Raw genomic sequence first — 18,170 nt, 5'->3', positions numbered from 1 at the left:
ATTGTAGTTGGTCAAGATAAACCTTTAAATAAAGCAGTAGAGTAAATTAAGTGCAAATAAAGTAAAAAGTACCATAAAATGAAGCAACAGTAGCTACAATCCACCATTAGGTGTGAAATTCTGAATATCAGATTTACAGGTGTCTATGGGTGTTAATTAAGGTTTAGGTATGTTAATGAAAATGCCAAATATAACTTGTGAACCCTGCCAATGTACTTCACGCTTTGTGTAACATTGTGTTCAAAAATCTGAAAATTGTAATTACAGTAACTACTCCGCTACTACATGGTGATAGTATTGACAAGGCCGGCGAGACAGGTAAAATAATCAAAAGGAGTTTTTTTTTTTCCTATTCTCCGTTCAACTTCCCTCTCTTCCTCTACTGTTCAATCACAGTCTTCCCCCGGGCGAAGAAAAAGGAGAGGAAACTAATTAATTACAGTGACTGACGACTCAGTGGTGAAGATCCAAGGAGGTGATGTATTGTGCAGCAGTAAAACTATGACAGTAATCTGAGGCAATCCTCTACCTTCACAGCCGACCACGGTGAACTGCTTTCCACACCGCCTCATAATATATCACTTGAACCTGCTCTTCCCTTCTCGTTTTGTTTGAGCTCCAATTGTAGCCGCGGAAGCAATAAGGTTGGCAGCAAATGAAGGTCAAGGGTCAGATGAAGCCGACAGCCAGTCACATTGAGCTATGGGAGCCGGTCAGAAGATTGCCCTCCGTTGGAAGCAGCACCATAATGTCGGCTCGTCTGCAGCGACCACACAGCAAACTGATACCATTTCTCTTTACTGTACTTTCACAACATTCATCCATCAAGTGACGACTTCAGGTTGGAAAAATGGATGTTCATTAAATTGCCAACAGCTGTGAAGCTACTGCAACAGACATACGTGCTACATAGCCCACATACACACACTCACTTTTGTTTAGTCATTCATTTTTTTAACCTGAGAAAGATGAGCACTAAACTTCTAATAAAGAAAGTTGCATCTGTGTGTGAGAGGCACCGGACAGATAAAGGGAAAAACAAAGAAAGCACCTGTGTCATGAGGAGCAGCAGTGTAGGTAGCATGACAGAGCAGCTGTCTAGCTTGAAAACTAGACTTTAGTCCCTACAGCACTTCACTTGATAGATGGTCTTCATTATCTCTTCCTTCCTGAGGGGAAGGAGCTCTGCATATTCTCTCTTGATCTTATCAGTCTCCATTTATAGATAAATAACTACCACCACACAATAGAACAATCAACTGAATCCTCCATTTCCCTTAATTGTACTGTTAGCTCGAACTGTCAATTGATGTGCAATAATAAAAACACTGGGGTAAAACTTCAGATTTTGACTAATTTCATTAACAGAATATGAAAATTATAGACTTGGATGATGTTGAAGCAGATGAAGCAATTAAATAAATGTTTGTTGAGAGTCAACGGTAAGCCCTTTGAATTGATTGAACCACTTTTTCCATTCTTCCAATTTGCAGTAAATGTGTTTAATTAGCTGCTTGTAACCTTGTCGGTTAGTATGGGGAAAGGCTGTCTTTTAATGGCCATAATTAAACAAGAATGGAGGAGTGTGTCAGGCGAAGGTGACTCAACACGCACGATGTAAGGGAATAGCATTCGGATTTGCAGTGGGAAACACAGACCAACCCAGTGCTGGATGCCAGTAGCACTCAGCATCAATACTGCATGCCGTAATGTTGGAGAGCCAAGTGCTCCAGACCATGAGGCACACAACAGGGCTAAAATAAGACCCAGCAGCCACTGAGCTTCACGGATCAAATAAGCTCTTATGTGGAAACAACAGTTCTGTATTCATCTGATTGTGTTTGAGAAGAAATCTGGGTCAGATGAATAATAATGTCGAGAGTTTGGGTCTGCATTCGCAAAATGAAACAGGTCTTTGGTGAACTAACCAAGTTAACTATATATATATATATATATTTATTATATAAAAATTCTCAGTGCAGGACTTCAACATAAAAATGAAAGAATTAGATCTCATGTCCAAACTTAATACAATGTGAAATCTCCCTTTACATTAACTGCAGTTCTAAATTATTTATATTTCTCTGTTGACACTATTCACATGCTGCATAACTTAGACACACAGCACATCTATAATGGATACTTTCTATGCATAAGTATCAATTTATAATGTGCTTTGGATTATGTATGTTCACACGTTCATGAGCATGAGTATGTGTGTGTCGAGTGCATGTTCCCACCGACCTGTGCTGCTCTGGATGGTTCTGACAGTGGTGGTGGAGCGAGGGGGGGAGTTGGTCCTTCTGTTGCCCACCATGACACCACCCTCCTCCTCTTCCTGCGAGCAGCCTTTCTCTATTGCGCGCACGTAGCTGTGGCTCCGCATGCGAAAGCAGCCAGGCATGGGCAGGTCCAGGGCATCAACCGCCTGCGACTCCATCTCACTAAACACTGACTCACACACCGCCTCGATCTGCCCATTCACCTCCACCTCACTCACCTGTGAGGAAAACGACACACACGCAGATATACAGTACATGCGCGCACACCCAGACGACAATACACACACACGGAAGAATACCGGCATGCATGTGTGGGGAAATATAAAAATGCACAGACACAAACTACCACAGTGCAAGACAAATGCGAATGGACAATATAGTCTAGGTGCAAAACCCAGTGATGGATCTTATTAGTGCTGCTCAGTGTAAAGCACCTTTCTACTGATTAAAGCTTCATTAGGCAGGAGCTACACACCAATCAGCTACAACTTTAAATAATATTGCCTAATATTGTGTAGGTCCCCATCACCTGGTATCTGGAGCCGTGAAGTCAATAGCACATTCTCGCCCTGTCAATTGAAAGGTGGGTGCCACCGTGCATTGGACTCCTAAGGGGGATCCTGGTGTCATATCTTCCCCGGTAAACTATGTTCATATGCTCATTGTAAGTGCTTTCTGTAGTTGGGTCTCTGAGCTCTCCCAGTTCAATCAATTTTGTCATGACTCGGAAACCTAATTAGACGTATGGACAAATTTGGTTTTCTAACATTTACATTTACATAGCGACTTACAAGGGTAGGCAGGGTAAAGCAGGGTAAGTGTAAGGAGGTCTTGCCTAAGGACCCCTACTGGAGGTAGGCCACTGTAGCTTTATAACACATTTTTGCGTGGTTTGATGTGGTTTGTCATCAAACATTTACATCTTTTACGATAATACTGCCTTGTGAAGCTTTAAGTTGTATATAGAAATGTGCAGGTTTTAAATAAAAGATATATGGTAGATAAACAAAAACAACACCTATGGAGTACAGAGGGGGAGGAATCACTGTAGGTTAGAACTTCAAGGGGCCATACTCAATACCATGAGTATTGTTATTAACAGTGTTTAATGGGACATGGGATTTGAGGGAATCTACACCTACATCACAATCTAGTGCGGTATGGGGATTAAAAGGAACTGGAGCAAAAAAAAAAAAAAGAATATTCACCAGACTTGTGCAATGGAGGTATGTTACATGTTGGGTTGAGTAAGGAAAGAAAACATCAGCCTACATCCCATTCCTTGAAATTGCTGTTGTTCAGCTAGTGCAAATAAAGAAAAGCTTGCTAGATGCACAGCGAGCAACACATAGGAATGGGATGTAGCCGGGAACTAAAGCTACTGGACAAATGTGAGTGTGTACTATAGAGCTTGGAATCAGAAAGGTTTGTGGACCTCGATTCAATGATTTAAGCCTCTTTTTGTGAGGCTTTCTCTGTGTCAGTTCACACTCTATACACATACAGTGAGGGTGAGTAAGATAGAGAGCCTAGCAGCACCTCTTTTATTCAGTGGCATTTTTGCAGATGCCAGGTCCGGTGTGTCATTCTCCTCCGGGCTTGTTCTATGCCAGGACCTGAAGGGATGTCTCAAGGGTCCATCATTCAGTTGGCAAAGCAAAGTGTTGCCCCTGGGCTTTTGGAGAGGAGTACATATCCTCATCACCCAGGCAAAAAGGTAAGCTAAGCTCTCCTGTCACTCCAAATAATGTCGAGCACGAAGCCGTGCACAAAATCCAAAATGACTAACATATTATTTAGCAGCAGCTGTGACAGTAACAGACTTACACTGTTTCCGGGCCAATTCTTCAATATGTTCAATAACCATCAAATCAAGGTAACTGCCCATCATCCTTTGAAACCAATCTATTTCAATTACTCATAAAATTCACATGGCTGGATTCGAAACCTTGTTTTTTTTTTCCCTCTCATATTGCAGATGCCAAATTGAGAAGACCATTTTTAGCCTGTCATGTTGCTTCACAAAGTAAGCTCAGGCAGAAGGAGCATATTAGTGCATCTGAATTCGCCTGTAATCATCTGAGCTCCAGAAAACAGCGCAGTGGTGTACACTAATTGAAAGATTGAGGGGGAGTTTGTACTGTTCGTACTTTGCCAGATGGTGACCTGATGGTTAATTCAGGCCTTACAACTGCTACTGGTGGGATTTCCTCCCCCTGCACGACCTTATTGGACATAGCAGTGGAGGTACAGCGGGTGTAATGGCCAACGGCAGAAAGGCATGGACCCCTGGGTGCCACTAACCTGGCTGATGGTGCTCATGGCTCTCATGTAGCTCTCGTTTCGCGAGCGGAATTTAGGCGAGGCCAGCAGCCCTGCCGGGTCCAAGCTGTCCAGACTCCTATTGATGGAAACCTCACTCACCGCCCGCAGGTAGCTGTGACTCCGGATCTGCAGTTTGGGCGAGTGCTCTGTGGAAATCCTGCCGCAAGCGAAGCAAAGAGGAAGAGGAGGAACAAAAAGAATAAATAATTGAACTCAGGAAAAGGAAAAGCTGGGTATAAGGCGAGAAACTATCAAGACAGAGACAGAATCGGAGCAGGTGATAGGAGAGGAGAGGAGGAATTAAGAAGAGAGTCAGAGAAAGTACTTGCAAAGTACTTGGCACTGTGTATGAACCCACAGATACGGATCAATCCACAATTGCTTCAGGAAAAACTGTTATCTAATCAACAAGCGCAGTACTATTGAGAAACACTCGCAGTAGCTTAGATAGTGTGTCCTTGAAGCACATTGTAAGCACTTTCAAAAAACACTTAACAGTAAGAACACTCATACATACGTCAAGAGAGGGAAAAGAGCTGTGTGTGTGTGTGTGTGTGTGTGTGTGTGTGTGTGCCTGTGAGATAATACGGATAGACACAAAACACACACACACATGCATAAACACATCCCATCTCCAAGGATGATGAATAGGTGTCTCATTAGCTCTCATCTGCGTCCAATCCCATTTCCTAGCATGCTTCACACCTATATGCAGGTGTGTGTTTGTGAAGAAAGCTCTGTGTGTGTGTGGGTGTATGTGTGTGTATGTGTGTGTTTAGGTTATTCAGCAATTTAATATGAGCTAAACAATTTATTATTTAGGGGAAATAAAACCTAAAAAGCCTACTTGTCTTCCTCATGGTGAACACCATGGTTGACTAAGCCAACTTACGGGACACCATGAGCAGAGGGAAACAAATTACTATACAGATTAAAACGTCTATTCTCACGTCAGCTTTAATAAGCAAAGGTCTAGTTCTCCCTGTTTTTCACACTGTTAACGTCTCTCATTTTCACACGTGGATATATAAATACCTTTGTGCCCGCATACACATACTGTACACATACACAACCCTTACTTTCTGCCTCCAGGTCAGGTCGGCTTTAATTATGTATTTTCCTCCTTAAAATAGAACGTGGTTACTGCAGCAAAGCAAACTGGATTACTCATTCCTGGATAAAAGAACAGAGGGGAGAAGACGGAGGGCAGAGAAACAGGTAATGGGAGGCCAGATGAGCTATAGAGAGGGGAATAAGGATGGTGATTTCATTAGAACAGTTACTAAATTTAAAATACATCTCCGCGTAGTCAAACTGTCCTCTGGGGTTTTTAATCTTCAGCAGAATTTACTGAGAGCTCCTATATCAAAGCTTTCTAGGGTGACTCATGCTTACAAGTTCATTTTATCAGCACAGTTCATTCTTTTTTAATCACAGGTTTCCAATTTGAGGTCTTCCATAGAAGCACGGTGCTTTTAATACATATTTAAAGCCGCGTTTCTCTGCTGGTAGGTTTGACAAACAAATGTGGGATGTGGTGTGTGGATGTGTCACACAACACAAAGTGCAGCTTTATTCGACTAATTCTGGGATTTTTAATTCTCTCTGACCTGATTTCATCGTCAAAGCATGAGTTGACCATGAAAAAAGAGGACTAGGCAAAAGTGGCTGATTTAACCAGCTCACATATTGAAGCCTAGAGGTGACATTAGACAACAATAGGCTGTCTGACAATCTGGAAATAGAGCTTGGAACAATTAAAATATTTACTGAGATGAGTTGATCAACAGAAATTTATTTTTTAACAATAGCTGATTAATTGTTTAGTTAATTTTTAGGCATAATTGTTATACAACAAAATACATTGTTCCTCTATGACTAATTGGGAAACTTTGTTCATACTCTTGTTTATGTTCCAACTCATTTCAACTTCTTGTTTTAGTCTTTTAAATCAGTTTAATCATTTTTCTTCCCAAATTTTCTGGGGCACCATGCTCCAGTGGAGTCAATATGATGATAGAAATGAAATAAAATCTATCTTTCAACCAAGAAATAAAATGATAATTTACATCCCAGGCTTCGCAGATTGGCATGAATCATCCATAACAACCACCTGAAGTCTGTGACTGTGGGTGATGCGCAGAGGAATCAAGTCGGAGAAGAATCTATCCACACCATTATCTCTATCCACGCCTCCCCTTGATTTCCCTGTGGGGCTGATTATAGGCCGGATCAGTGAAGTCTATTGAGGCAACTTGAATGGCAGACCCAGGCTGTAATCAGTACCACCAAAGGGGAGGTCAGTCTGTCCCAGGGTGTCCCTCAATGGAACAAGTGACATTAATGAACATACTATCCTCTGCCAGTCAGAAATCACGGCTGTCTAAACCTGTCTGCTGATTTCCGCTACACTACACAGCATCCCTGTAATCCTGAAGCTTTTTTTTTTCCTCATCGGTTTTCTTCCCTATGTCCTCTATCATCTTCCTTTGTCCTCTTGCTTCACCTCTCTACTGTCAATCGCTTCATCCTGTTTCCACACTTGAGAGGTTTTCTTTGTCCAACTCCCCTATCTTCATTACCTTCTCCTGTTTCTTCCATTTGTCACTTTTATTCAGTGAGTAAAAGTTGTCTCGGAGTGAGGCCTATGGTTGGAGCGATGGAAGGAGAGAATAACAAAGGTTTGTCTGGGAGGAGTCCTAACCACCTAAGTACATGCTTTATCTGACTGCTGTGTTTTAATAGGGAGGAAGGTTAGCATTGGGTGAGAGCAAACAAATCCCCCAAAGTTCTGAGGAGGAATTTCACCAGTCAAGGGCACAGTGGTCACAGAATAGGCTCTAAATCATATGGAACAACAAAGCTGATTATTGAATTCATTGCAGAGCGAGATACAGACTTGTGCCAGATCCCAGAAGCACAGTGTGAAAACAAGATGTCCGCTGCTCCCGCCTCATTCTCTATCTCCAATGTGCAGCACTGCAGTTTGGTTTGTTCCACTGGGTTCCATCAGACAATCACGGCCTTCTCCAAGCCAAATTCAAGTAATTAGTGGCCCCCAAGCTGCATCACTTTCACTTACATAAGGGCCATATGTATGTGTGTGCTTGTGTGTGTGTGTGAGCAGTAACAATGACTGAGCACCCACTGGTGTTTTTGTCTTCACTGTATATTACACAGCTCATCAGTCACAGCTCGGGTACTGCAACATAAAACTAGTCCAATTCTTTCACATGTAAGGCAGTTTTAATGGAATTATTTTAGGTCGCAGGTTGCCATGTCCAGCAAAAAAAATAAATAGTGGAGAGGCATGTTTCATTTTGCTAATTAAAGGAAGAAACGAACGTTTTTGACACCTCAGCAATGAGTCTGTTCAGAACAATGTTCCCACTGAAACGTAGCTGTGCACAATATTGTCAGCTTGATGCTTTTCAACACTTTAAGTCAGGGATCTTCTTGAGAGACTCTACACTGTGAAATAGTTAATGAGTCAAAAGTGTGAAAAAATGTGCTGCTGAGCAAAGAATGTCTTACGCAACAAGAAACAACTTCACGAAATTCTTCAAAAAGCAAAGACCAGCTTTTAACCTCATATCTTTCAAAAAGAAATCCTTTGAGAAATGTTTGATGAGGTTTCTTGAGAACGTCGCATTTACTTCTGAGGAGACTTCAGTAAATGAACAGGCGATATATGTATTTTCATTGAGCTTGTTAGATATACAGAAGTCATCTGTGAAGATAGAAGTCTGTGTCTGAGGTGTAATCACAGAATAGGTAATTAAGCCGAGGCCACTGAAAGCCAGGGAATCGCACGTAAGCCAGAGTGCTACTGGGAAGACAGTGATTCTTTCTGTTCGTGGACTTTCCTTTTTTCTTCCACTGCCTTTATATTTCCTGCATTTCACTGATACTACACACAGACACACCCATATTACAGTAGGTTCAGATGCATGTACTACATACACACTCCAACGTGCCAAACAGACAGACATACAGTTAAACCGTACATTAACACACAAACTAGTCAAAAGGTAATTAAATGGTGTTTATGATTAACATCGACATTTACTCAAAGACTGTTTTCGCACTGGACTGGCGCACACTCACTTGAGTGTTGTCATCTCTGTGAGGGACGGCTGGGTCGCCTTAAGGTAGCTGGCCCGCCGTGCCTGGACCTTGGGCGAGGGCTTGGGGCTGCAGTCCGAGTCGCCACTGTCTTCTTCTGCCATGGCCTTGATGTAGCTGCCGCTGCGCATTCGCCGGCATGGGATCTCATCATCCTTCCCTAACGGAGAGAAACCACTCCAGTCATCCTGAGGCACCTGTGGAGATGAGATAAGATAAGGTAAAGAGCAAGTGAACACAAGTCATCCTCTAGACTTGAGGGCTCATACAGATGCACTCACACGAGAATAAACGCATATACAGCCAGGATGCAATAATTCCTACTGTGGCCTGATATAAGTACCTGTATCACACAGTGCATGTCATGCCTTAGTAACAGCTTCACTGCAGGGCTGCCTTGATCATGCCACAAGCTTTGTGCCTTTTTTCTATCCTCTTATGCATACTTGTATTTTACAAGAAGTTGCTGCATCCTAGCCCCTGTCTGCTCTGCTGATTTTCACACACACTAATGAAGGTAAAAATAAAAGGAAGTAAAGCTATCTTCCAGCCCCTATTCTAAAAGAGAGAGAGAGAGAGAGTCAAAGACAGCAGACATGGAGAGAAAGGGAAAACAAAGGGGGTTTTGTTCGGTAGAACCACTGCAGCCCCAACATGAGTGGCTGTTAGGGAACCAGCTCTGAAGTGAAAGAAATGAGATACAGAGTGAGAGAAAAGTGCATGAGAGTCATTCAACAGACTGCTGCGTAGCTAGGAAACTAAGTTGACCTTGATGTCAGGGGCAACCACAGATTGTGTTAACATCTTGGGAAAGGCCGGGTCTGTGATGATGTTAGAAGAACGGAAATACTGCTATTGAGAATATAAGCCCTAAAAAAAAAAAGTTTTTAATCCTATTAACCTCGTAGCTGAGTGCAGCAAATTTAAGATTTTGTAGCCTGGATTTGTTGCACAAATACACACACACACACACAAAATCAGGCATTAAATTAAGCATCTGTTTAGCATCTGCCTGTGATTATGTATGTATGTGCACATCAAACACTGGATTACAGGATCCCATCCCAGTAGGCAAAGGAAACATCATGTCATGTCCTTGTTATCAGGATTCAGGTTTTTCCCTTCTGTCTTTCTAGACCAAAAAACAAAAACAAAAAAACAACGTTTCTTTTAGGTTTGGAATAATATTGGCGCAATGCAGCGACAACATCCCTCCTTGATCTGCTCCCTCGGTTTGCCAGGCTGTTAAAATGCACGGCCACGCAAGAAGTTTCTCTCTTTCTTTTATGCTGCCTCACTTTTGCTTTTCTGTCTTTTACATTATTCTTTGATGCCCTCCTCTTTAGCCCATTTTTTGCTCTCTTTTGGTCCCTACAATAAACTCACACATGTTGTTGCCTTATTCCCTCATGGGGCTTATATTTAAACTGAAGTGGGATTGGGTGTTTTGACACGTTTGCATGCGTGTGTGTACGTGTGTGTGTGTGTGTGTGTGTGTGGGGGCTAAAAGACTAGAGCATTTCTTTTAATTTCTTTGTCTGCTCCGATCTGGCTCCTTCTGATTTCACAGTCCTACTTTTTCTCACTCGCTTGCACACACCACCATCAGCCAGTGCATGGGAAAATTTGACATTTATGTTTCTGATCTGCTTTCATCTGCTTATTTATTGTAAAATAAAACTGTGACACTGCATGAACCTGACCTAGCAATCGACACTAATTCAAGCACTCACTGCATTATTAGTGCATGTGAAGGTTAAGTACACTACTCTGTGAACTTTGACATGGTGTACAGTACAGACGTAATAGTATAAACATCCACATGCTCTTGTATGAATAATTCCATGAAAGTGGTCACAAACACAGAGGAGCAGATGACATGGTGATTTGGCAAAAAATGTTTTATGACGAAAAGAGAGAGAACACAAGAATAATAATTATTTGAGACATAGGGAAGGACAGGATGGGGACCGAGCCACTGCTTTCCTGCGTAATCCCTCTAACTTGCAGAGACATGCACACAAACACAAATAAATGCAGAAAACCAGAAGCATGGAGGAGCAGCTGGCCCAAGATGATGAATGAAGCATGACATTCGAGAGGTCAGCCTGTTTTATAACAGTCCTACCTGCAGGAAGTGGCAGGTGCGTCCCTGCTCAGCTTTCACTAGAGCTTTATCTAGGTTGACTGAGGCCTTCTGGTAGAACTCTCTTGCTCTGCTCACCGTCAGAGTAGAAGACCACGAGCTCTTCTTCAGCTGCATTTGGCTATCCAGCGTGCCAACAACTGGCAGCCCTCCACTTTTTCCTCCAGAGCATGTTGCGCACTTCACGTCATTGTTGCTGCGTGATGTCTTGAGAGAGTGAGCGCTAATGGTGTTATAGGACTCCATGAAGTACTGTGACTGGGATTTGTTTGGGTGGCGCCCCATAGTCATGACCTCAGAGGGCAGACCTCCACTACTACCCCCATGGTGATGGTGGTAGAGGCACACCTCCCGGTCGAGTGTGTCATCTGAGCTCCAGTATCCTGAGATGGCAGTGCGCATCTTAGGCTCTGACTTGGAGCGGTCTTTGCTCTTACTGCGCTTGCTGTGCTTCAGGGTGCCAGAGGACGAGGGAGGGTCATCAGGACTGGATTTGTTGCCATTCATTCTTCCGCTCCCTCCTCCTCCAGACCCGGAAGGCCCCTCCAGGGAGTGAGACTTGGTGAAAAGCTTCTGGACAGAGTGAACAAGGTGGCGGATTCGACCAGGGCTGTCACTGCGTTGGTGCTCCACTGCAGTGCGCTTGTACTGCAGTGTGTGGTAGCCTTCACGCCGCACCGGCGCCTGGCGCTCAAACTGCTCCAGCAGGTTCGAAGGAATATGATTGTTGTTTCCTCCACCTCCGCCATTTCCCTTACTACTCCCTGATGGCCCTACATAAGGCACCACAGCGCCACATTCCTCCTTCAGCTCATGGTGGGAGCTGTAATGTCTGCGAGGGAAGGTGCAGCTGGCCAGATCAGGGTAGGCACTGCACTCAGGCTGGAAAGAGTTACATTGGTTGTAACAGGCATGGTCAGTAGGATGAGCCTCCCCAGGGTTGAGCAAGTAGGACCGACGATCTGAATGTCCCAGTGTCATGGAGTCATACGAGGGGTCGCAGGTCACTGTGTGGTGGTGACTGCGGCTGCTGGACAGGCCTTTCATTGTCATTGCGGCTTGCACATCCAACTGCTGCTGCACAGGCCCCAAAACTAGCTCTACAAAGAAACACACAGCCATGACGAATAAAAGACAAACAAACAAGAAGAGAGAGACAGACAGAAAATAGAATTATAAATATCTCACATTTGCATACACTCAAAGCACAGTGCAATGTCTTCAGCTCCTTCATTTGAAGAAGATACTTTTTGGCATGCTTTCACAGATTAGAAAACTTGCTGATGTTGATGGGACTTAGACCTATTATTCTCTTCCAACCTTTTATTTTTGTCCTTCAAAACTTCAAAAGGAGCACTGCTAAATATAGCAGCCACTTGGCATGTGGTTCCTGACATCCAGATCTGTCCTCAAGCTTCCTCTTCTTATTTGCTCTGATAGTTTTCAGTGAAACAAAGTGACAGGGGATTGAGGAAACTGAGAGAAACAAAGGAAGAAGAGGTATCAGGAAGAGTTCAAATCTATTTTCAGCTCAAGTATGTGCTATATTTATTCAAGGTTACTGTTAGAAATTAAGCATCAGTGTAACTCGACGCACAAAATAATGAGAAATTGGTGGTGGGAATGCAGAGAAACATTCATTCTCTGCAGAGAGTCTTAATCCCTCAAATAATCTCACCGGAACTGCTCAGTGCAGTCTCCTTAAGTCAGTCCAGTGCTTTCGCAGAACAGTGGATGTAATGGATTGGGCAATACTCAAAAAGTGCATTCATTTTGCTTTACCTGCTCTGTGTGTACACATGCACATCCCCCCACCCAACGAACACAACAAATGATCACAGCCTGAGCCTGCACTTTCCCTCCATACCTCTAGTTCTCCTCTAAGGGCAAACTAATTGGCCAGTAAAACCCAGCTGACAGCTTCTGGGCCAGTTGAGGCAACCAGCAATAAATGACCTTTCCCTCACATGGTGACATGAAAACAATGGCATTCATCAGTGCCCTTAAACTGCTTTCCTTATCCATCCGGGGCTGTGGCTGGCTAGCCACTGAACCCATACTGTTTCCAAGGCACTGGAGGTGAAGCTAACGAGACAATAATAAGAGCCCACACACACTAGTATAGCCCTGTGACAGCAGTGTGGCCAAGCCTGTGCAAGGAATTCATTACTGCCATTTATAACGCACTAGGAAAGGCCACTGTGGTAAATATAAAAAAAAAAAGAGGAGGAGGAAACTAAGGGAGGAAAGATAAGAGAAAATGAGGGAGACGGGCCAAAATGAAACATCCTATCAGTTCTTTACATATCTAGAGGACACTGTGTAGGGCACGTGCATGATGTATTTATGGGGATGTATATATAGTTAGTCAGATTTAATGTTTTCTTTGATGTGACTGTCAAGTGGATGGTGGATTAATTGAAAAATCCACGGAAAATATTCAAGCAATTCCATGTCTACACTGAACCAGGAGATCAAATCACTCTGGGAGAGAATTAAGCTAATATATTATTCTTGCTAGAGAGAAAATACAAAATATACAGTGGTCAATCCCCACCTCCATCTGCAATATTCTTATTCTATTATTAAGAGAGAACTCACATAAAGCACACACTGTAAAGACATGCATAGTGTCCGCTTCTTGCAGGGCACTTAAGAGGGCTGAGTCTAACTGGAGGTATTCATTGCAGCTGACAGAGATCCCTTCTGTTGGCCGCTGAAGCACAGAATGTGACCTAAATAAAAGGCCCTCGCGGTGATCCACAGCAGCGTGTTTGTGGCACAGCTGTCTGCAGCACTGCACTAAAGCTGAAAAGCTGAAGTTGGGTCATGCTGGCTTTCTGCCTACTAGCCACACACACACACACACACACACACACACACACACACACACACAAAGACACAGTCATACAAATACACAGTGTATCTGACAGGATGCATATCCATGCTGAATTTTGATGCTGTTAGCTTGTAAAGTGCAGTTTATCAATGAGAAGAAGGGGATTTGCTGGTTCTGCCATGTCTGTCAGGTATGGCCCGCAGTGACATGAGGAAAGCTCATGGACAGCTGTGGTTATTTATTATGCTCCATGTCCATTGTAGCTGACTGACCCAGTTCTACTTATCTGGTAACCTGGGTACCACCTGGACATGCCATACTACAACTCTGAAATACTTCAATACTTCTAATTACAGTGTGTGACTTCTTTGAATAGTTTTAGTAGAAATATTCTCCAAAAGCTCTTGTGGAGAGGTTGTTGCTGTTGAAGCCGCCCATGCAGAACGGCACTGGCAGCAGGGCAGATATTCACTTCTACAAGTTTTGGAGTGTGGCTCATGGCAGAGGGCTGAAAACGGTACGAGAGCATAACAGAGGAAGTAGAGGGAGAAGAGAAGATTCATTAGGTTGCATATTGCACGTTGCTAAGTGACCGTTTACTAAACCGCTTAGTTACTATTGTTATGTTTGTCAAGGGTTCAGTTCTTGCAAAGCATATAGTCTAATTTATGGCATTAAATGACACAAACATATAGCCAAAAGTGTCCCAGCTGGTTGTCTTGCTAATTAAGTTAATGTCAGCTGTCTGAGAAAATTGTAAATACTCTTACTGGCACATTTTCATCTCACTCTTTTTAAATCCCTGTCAAACTTCATCCGTGACTGATTTCTGCACAATGTAGATGCGCTAATAGTAAACAGGACCTTTTCTTTTCTACTTAACCTGCAACCCCACAAATAAATGTAGTTAGTAAATGATATGTCAACAATTTGCCTTTGCAAATAACAGAGGCTGGTTAGCAGAACTACTTCGACTGACTAATCTATGATCAGACATTCATATCTCATGAGGGGATATGTTCAGGGAAAGGTTAGCTGTCAACATGGGAAACTATTAAAGGCACACCAATGCCGTGGTAAGAATATAAAAACCCAACAAGCAAAGAAATTAAAACAGCAAGAAAATCCAAGAACTTGCTTCTTCTACTTCTACTTCTACTTCTACTGTGTGAAGAGGCTCCAAAAACCACTGAGACTTCATTACATTTAGGGTGATTGTATGCTGAACAACAAGGTGTGACAACAATACGCACCAGTAGATAAAACAAATAAGGCTATGAATGTTCATTTCCATTAACAGCCAGGCTCCGTCGGCACAGCAGGCGGAAATCTATTTAGCTTTAGCCACGTTTCTTTGAGCTCAGATGAGACAAATGGCGAATAGATGTTTTTTATTTTTTATCCTGTAACACAGTAGCCTCTTGGACACAGCATCAGAGCGGGAAATTTTTCTTTACTTCAGCAAATGAACAAAAGTAGTATGAAAATGCTAAGTAACATCGACTTACAGCACACAATCTTTGTGGGAAGTGTTGAAATCAATATGCCTTAGTATGAGAGGACTGCTGCAGCCTCTCTTGCTGGCAAAATAAAAGGCTGCTGTCTGAACTGCAGTTAGTCTATCTTCCTCAATCGACATCAAACGGTGGTTGCAAGCTGGAGCTTAGGGTATACAGAGATTCTCTGCAGCCTTTAGAGGCCAAAAGTCTGCTAAAGGTCTAGGGTCTAAAACCTGGCAATGATTTTCTCAAAGCTTTAAACATTACCAATCTCCTCTCCATGGAGGATCACATCACCTCATTGGATGCGGCACATCTTATGTGTGTGGTTGTAACTGTGGTATTGTGCAGATGAATCAGAAGACAGAGTGCAGCACTTACAGGTTACTGCATTAAGTAACTGCACAGACTGGACATAAGGGTGAATTGCATTGTTTCTTGATGTATGTTTCTTCATGTCTTCTCTGTTTTAGATAGAAAGAGGATGACAGTCGACCTGTACCTCTATGACTTTCTACTGCATTGTACCTGAACATATAGGGCAACCGTGGAAATTATTATCTTGTACTAGTCCTATTATCATTATGCTTTTCTGGGCAGAAGTCAATTAAAAGTTCAACGTAAACTACAGAGCGACATAGTAAGTATTAAATGCTCTGCCTTATTGCTGAGTGATATAAAGACACACAGGGGATATATATTTTTGGACATTCTGTTAAGCCACTTTAATAGACTCAGAGGAGTTTAAGGAATTCACCTGCATTTATAAAAATGATAAATTACATGTAGCCTATATTTGAAGCTTTAAGATTGCAAAATTAAATAGACAGAGAGAGAGAGAGAAAGAAGGAGTGACAGAGAAGATGTTTCCATTAAGAACGTGTGAACAGTGCCTTTAAAAAAAAATCCCCCAGAGAATGATGTCGTGGAACATTTTAAAGACAGCCAGGGGCCAAAAAGCCATTGAGGGAACTGGTAATTTTTTGTGTTTCTGGATTATGTAGAAGTGGCTTTTAGGGATGTTGGGAGAAGCTGAGAACCACTAACTTTAATGTCTTGCTGTTAAAATGACTCTTAAATGATAGATGACGGTCTCCCTTGACTGTCGTCTCTGGCAGCAGCGAGGCAACATTCTGACGAATAACTTGAAATTAATGCTTCTAGTTTATGTGATGTACTTCCCAAACTATCTGACATGGAAAAAGTAATAAAAAAAGGGAAAGCTAAAATGCTTTCAGCATTCCATCTTGTTTTCGTGGAGGCCATAGTCAATTTCAGTGCATCCAGGTTCAGACGTGTTGTCCTTACTATCTCGATAAATGACATCTTACACACGTTCCCTTTGTATTGAATAGTGGCCTTATTCAGACATTAAATAACTGCTTGTCATCTTATCAAGATCACACTATGTGAACTGACAAATTTACGACATATCTTTAAACCATTTCTTTTTTAACCAAACGGATCATTAGACCTCGTCACAGATGCAGTTCCACTCAACAGCTAATAGGCATGTTTCTGGTCGTTGTATTGGCTATATTATGAAGACACATGCTTTCATGGATGGATTGATGTTCCCAGTTTTCACAAGACAGCTCCTTTGTCACAACCAAACTAATTAGACTGACTGTCAGGGCTCTCGCTGATAAATGGAGTCTGTGTTGAGTTATAGCTCAGGACTCGCCAAACACATTGTGGAGACAAATTCCTCTAGTGATGAGGTCTATTTGATCAAGGTAAACAAATTAACAAAGGCATTAAATCTAGAGCAAGCCTGGTGTTGTTTGTCTCGGGCAGATCTGTCACTGAAGCTCTGGCTGCTTGTTCAAAGAACTTCAGCAACACAGAAAAAAAGTGGACAGAAAATGCAGCAATGGAGGCAACCAAGCATGGGATTCGAAGGTCAGTGACTAAGGCTTCTGAGAGTGCATTTCTATGTACAGCTCTACAAAAACATTTCAAAATTACAATTCTTTTCGGATATGCTTATGTATATTTCATTTGAAAAAGTTTCAAGCATTGAAATTTTACATTTGTACAGTACAGTATATATATATGTATCTATAAAATCACTTAATCCCACCTCATAGGATGTTTTTTTCAGGCAGCTGGTTAAAAGAAAGGAGAAGGGATGCGACTGTGAGATTGCTAAACTGGAATGAAAACGAACTGACTCATTCAAGAATGCCTTGATGTTTGAAAGAAATGACTGAATTGTCTTTTGACTGCAGGCCTACATTTTATGTAGTTTTAGTAGTGAAAGAAAAATCATACATAAAGCAAGGCCAGAGTGCCTTGTTAGCTTAACTGGACAACCGTGGATAGGCTATGCTGGTTGTGTCTGAATAGAGTGAAGCACAAAGTATGTTGCTTTCATTAAAAGACGGTTCAAATTAGTTCTTTTTGAATAAGTGGCAGCTCCACTGCTACTTCCACTTGCTCAGGCAAAAACATTAAATCCGGCAATTACTATTACAATTATGGCAGTTTACTGTGAGTTTAAGGCCACATTTCTAACAAGTTAATTTCCTGTTTTCAATTATAGATAAAACTAATTTTATAAATAGCAACAAGAGCTACCACACATAAGGGATACATTATTATGAATTATAGTTTATTACCCAGGAGTCAAACCTAAGTAAGTGTTAGAAGATAATAATGCAACTGAATACAAACAAAATATCACTTTGAGCCTTTCCAACTGATCTACCTCTGTAACCCTTGATATTACCGAGTGTGAGAGATTACAAACTGTTTCTCTCTCCTCTTTTTTAATAAAGTTCAATAAAGCTATCCATAAAAAACAGCCAGGGAAATTGGACAAGGGAAGACATCATCGCCATGGAAACAAATGGATTTTCTGGTGGAACACAATGTGTTTCAGCCCAGCTAATGAGAAATCATATGTACCAACCGCTCTGGGATCATATGTGTGGACAGCAACAGAAGTCGCC

General features: G+C 42.2%; 1 protein-coding gene across 4 annotated transcripts in view; it reads right to left on the bottom strand.

The window, feature by feature from the left end:
- The window catches only part of dlgap1b (discs, large (Drosophila) homolog-associated protein 1b), an 81,684-nt gene that overhangs the window by 25,285 nt on the left and 38,229 nt on the right, over positions 1 to 18,170 (bottom strand). For 3 of the 4 annotated variants that reach the window (XR_003299042.1, XR_003299043.1, XM_026364393.1), the window contains 4 exons: positions 10,861 to 11,978; positions 8,715 to 8,929; positions 4,587 to 4,764; positions 2,245 to 2,500 (listed from right to left, as the gene is read on the bottom strand). Coding sequence is in view for 2 of the 4 variants with exons in the window: in XM_026364393.1 (XP_026220178.1) it covers positions 2,245 to 2,500; positions 4,587 to 4,764; positions 8,715 to 8,929; positions 10,861 to 11,931 (1,720 nt within the window). In the remaining 2 variants the exon portion in view is untranslated. The remainder of the gene's footprint in view (positions 1 to 2,244; positions 2,501 to 4,586; positions 4,765 to 8,714; positions 8,930 to 10,860; positions 11,979 to 18,170) is intronic. The other variant, XM_026364392.1, reaches the window with a different exon arrangement.

The sequence above is a fragment of the Anabas testudineus genome, chromosome 2 (assembly GCF_900324465.2).
Source record: "Anabas testudineus chromosome 2, fAnaTes1.2, whole genome shotgun sequence".
Classification (NCBI taxonomy): domain Eukaryota; kingdom Metazoa; phylum Chordata; class Actinopteri; order Anabantiformes; family Anabantidae; genus Anabas; species Anabas testudineus.
The sequence above is the reverse complement of the archived record's forward strand: the minus strand, read 5'-3'. Positions and strand labels throughout refer to the sequence as shown.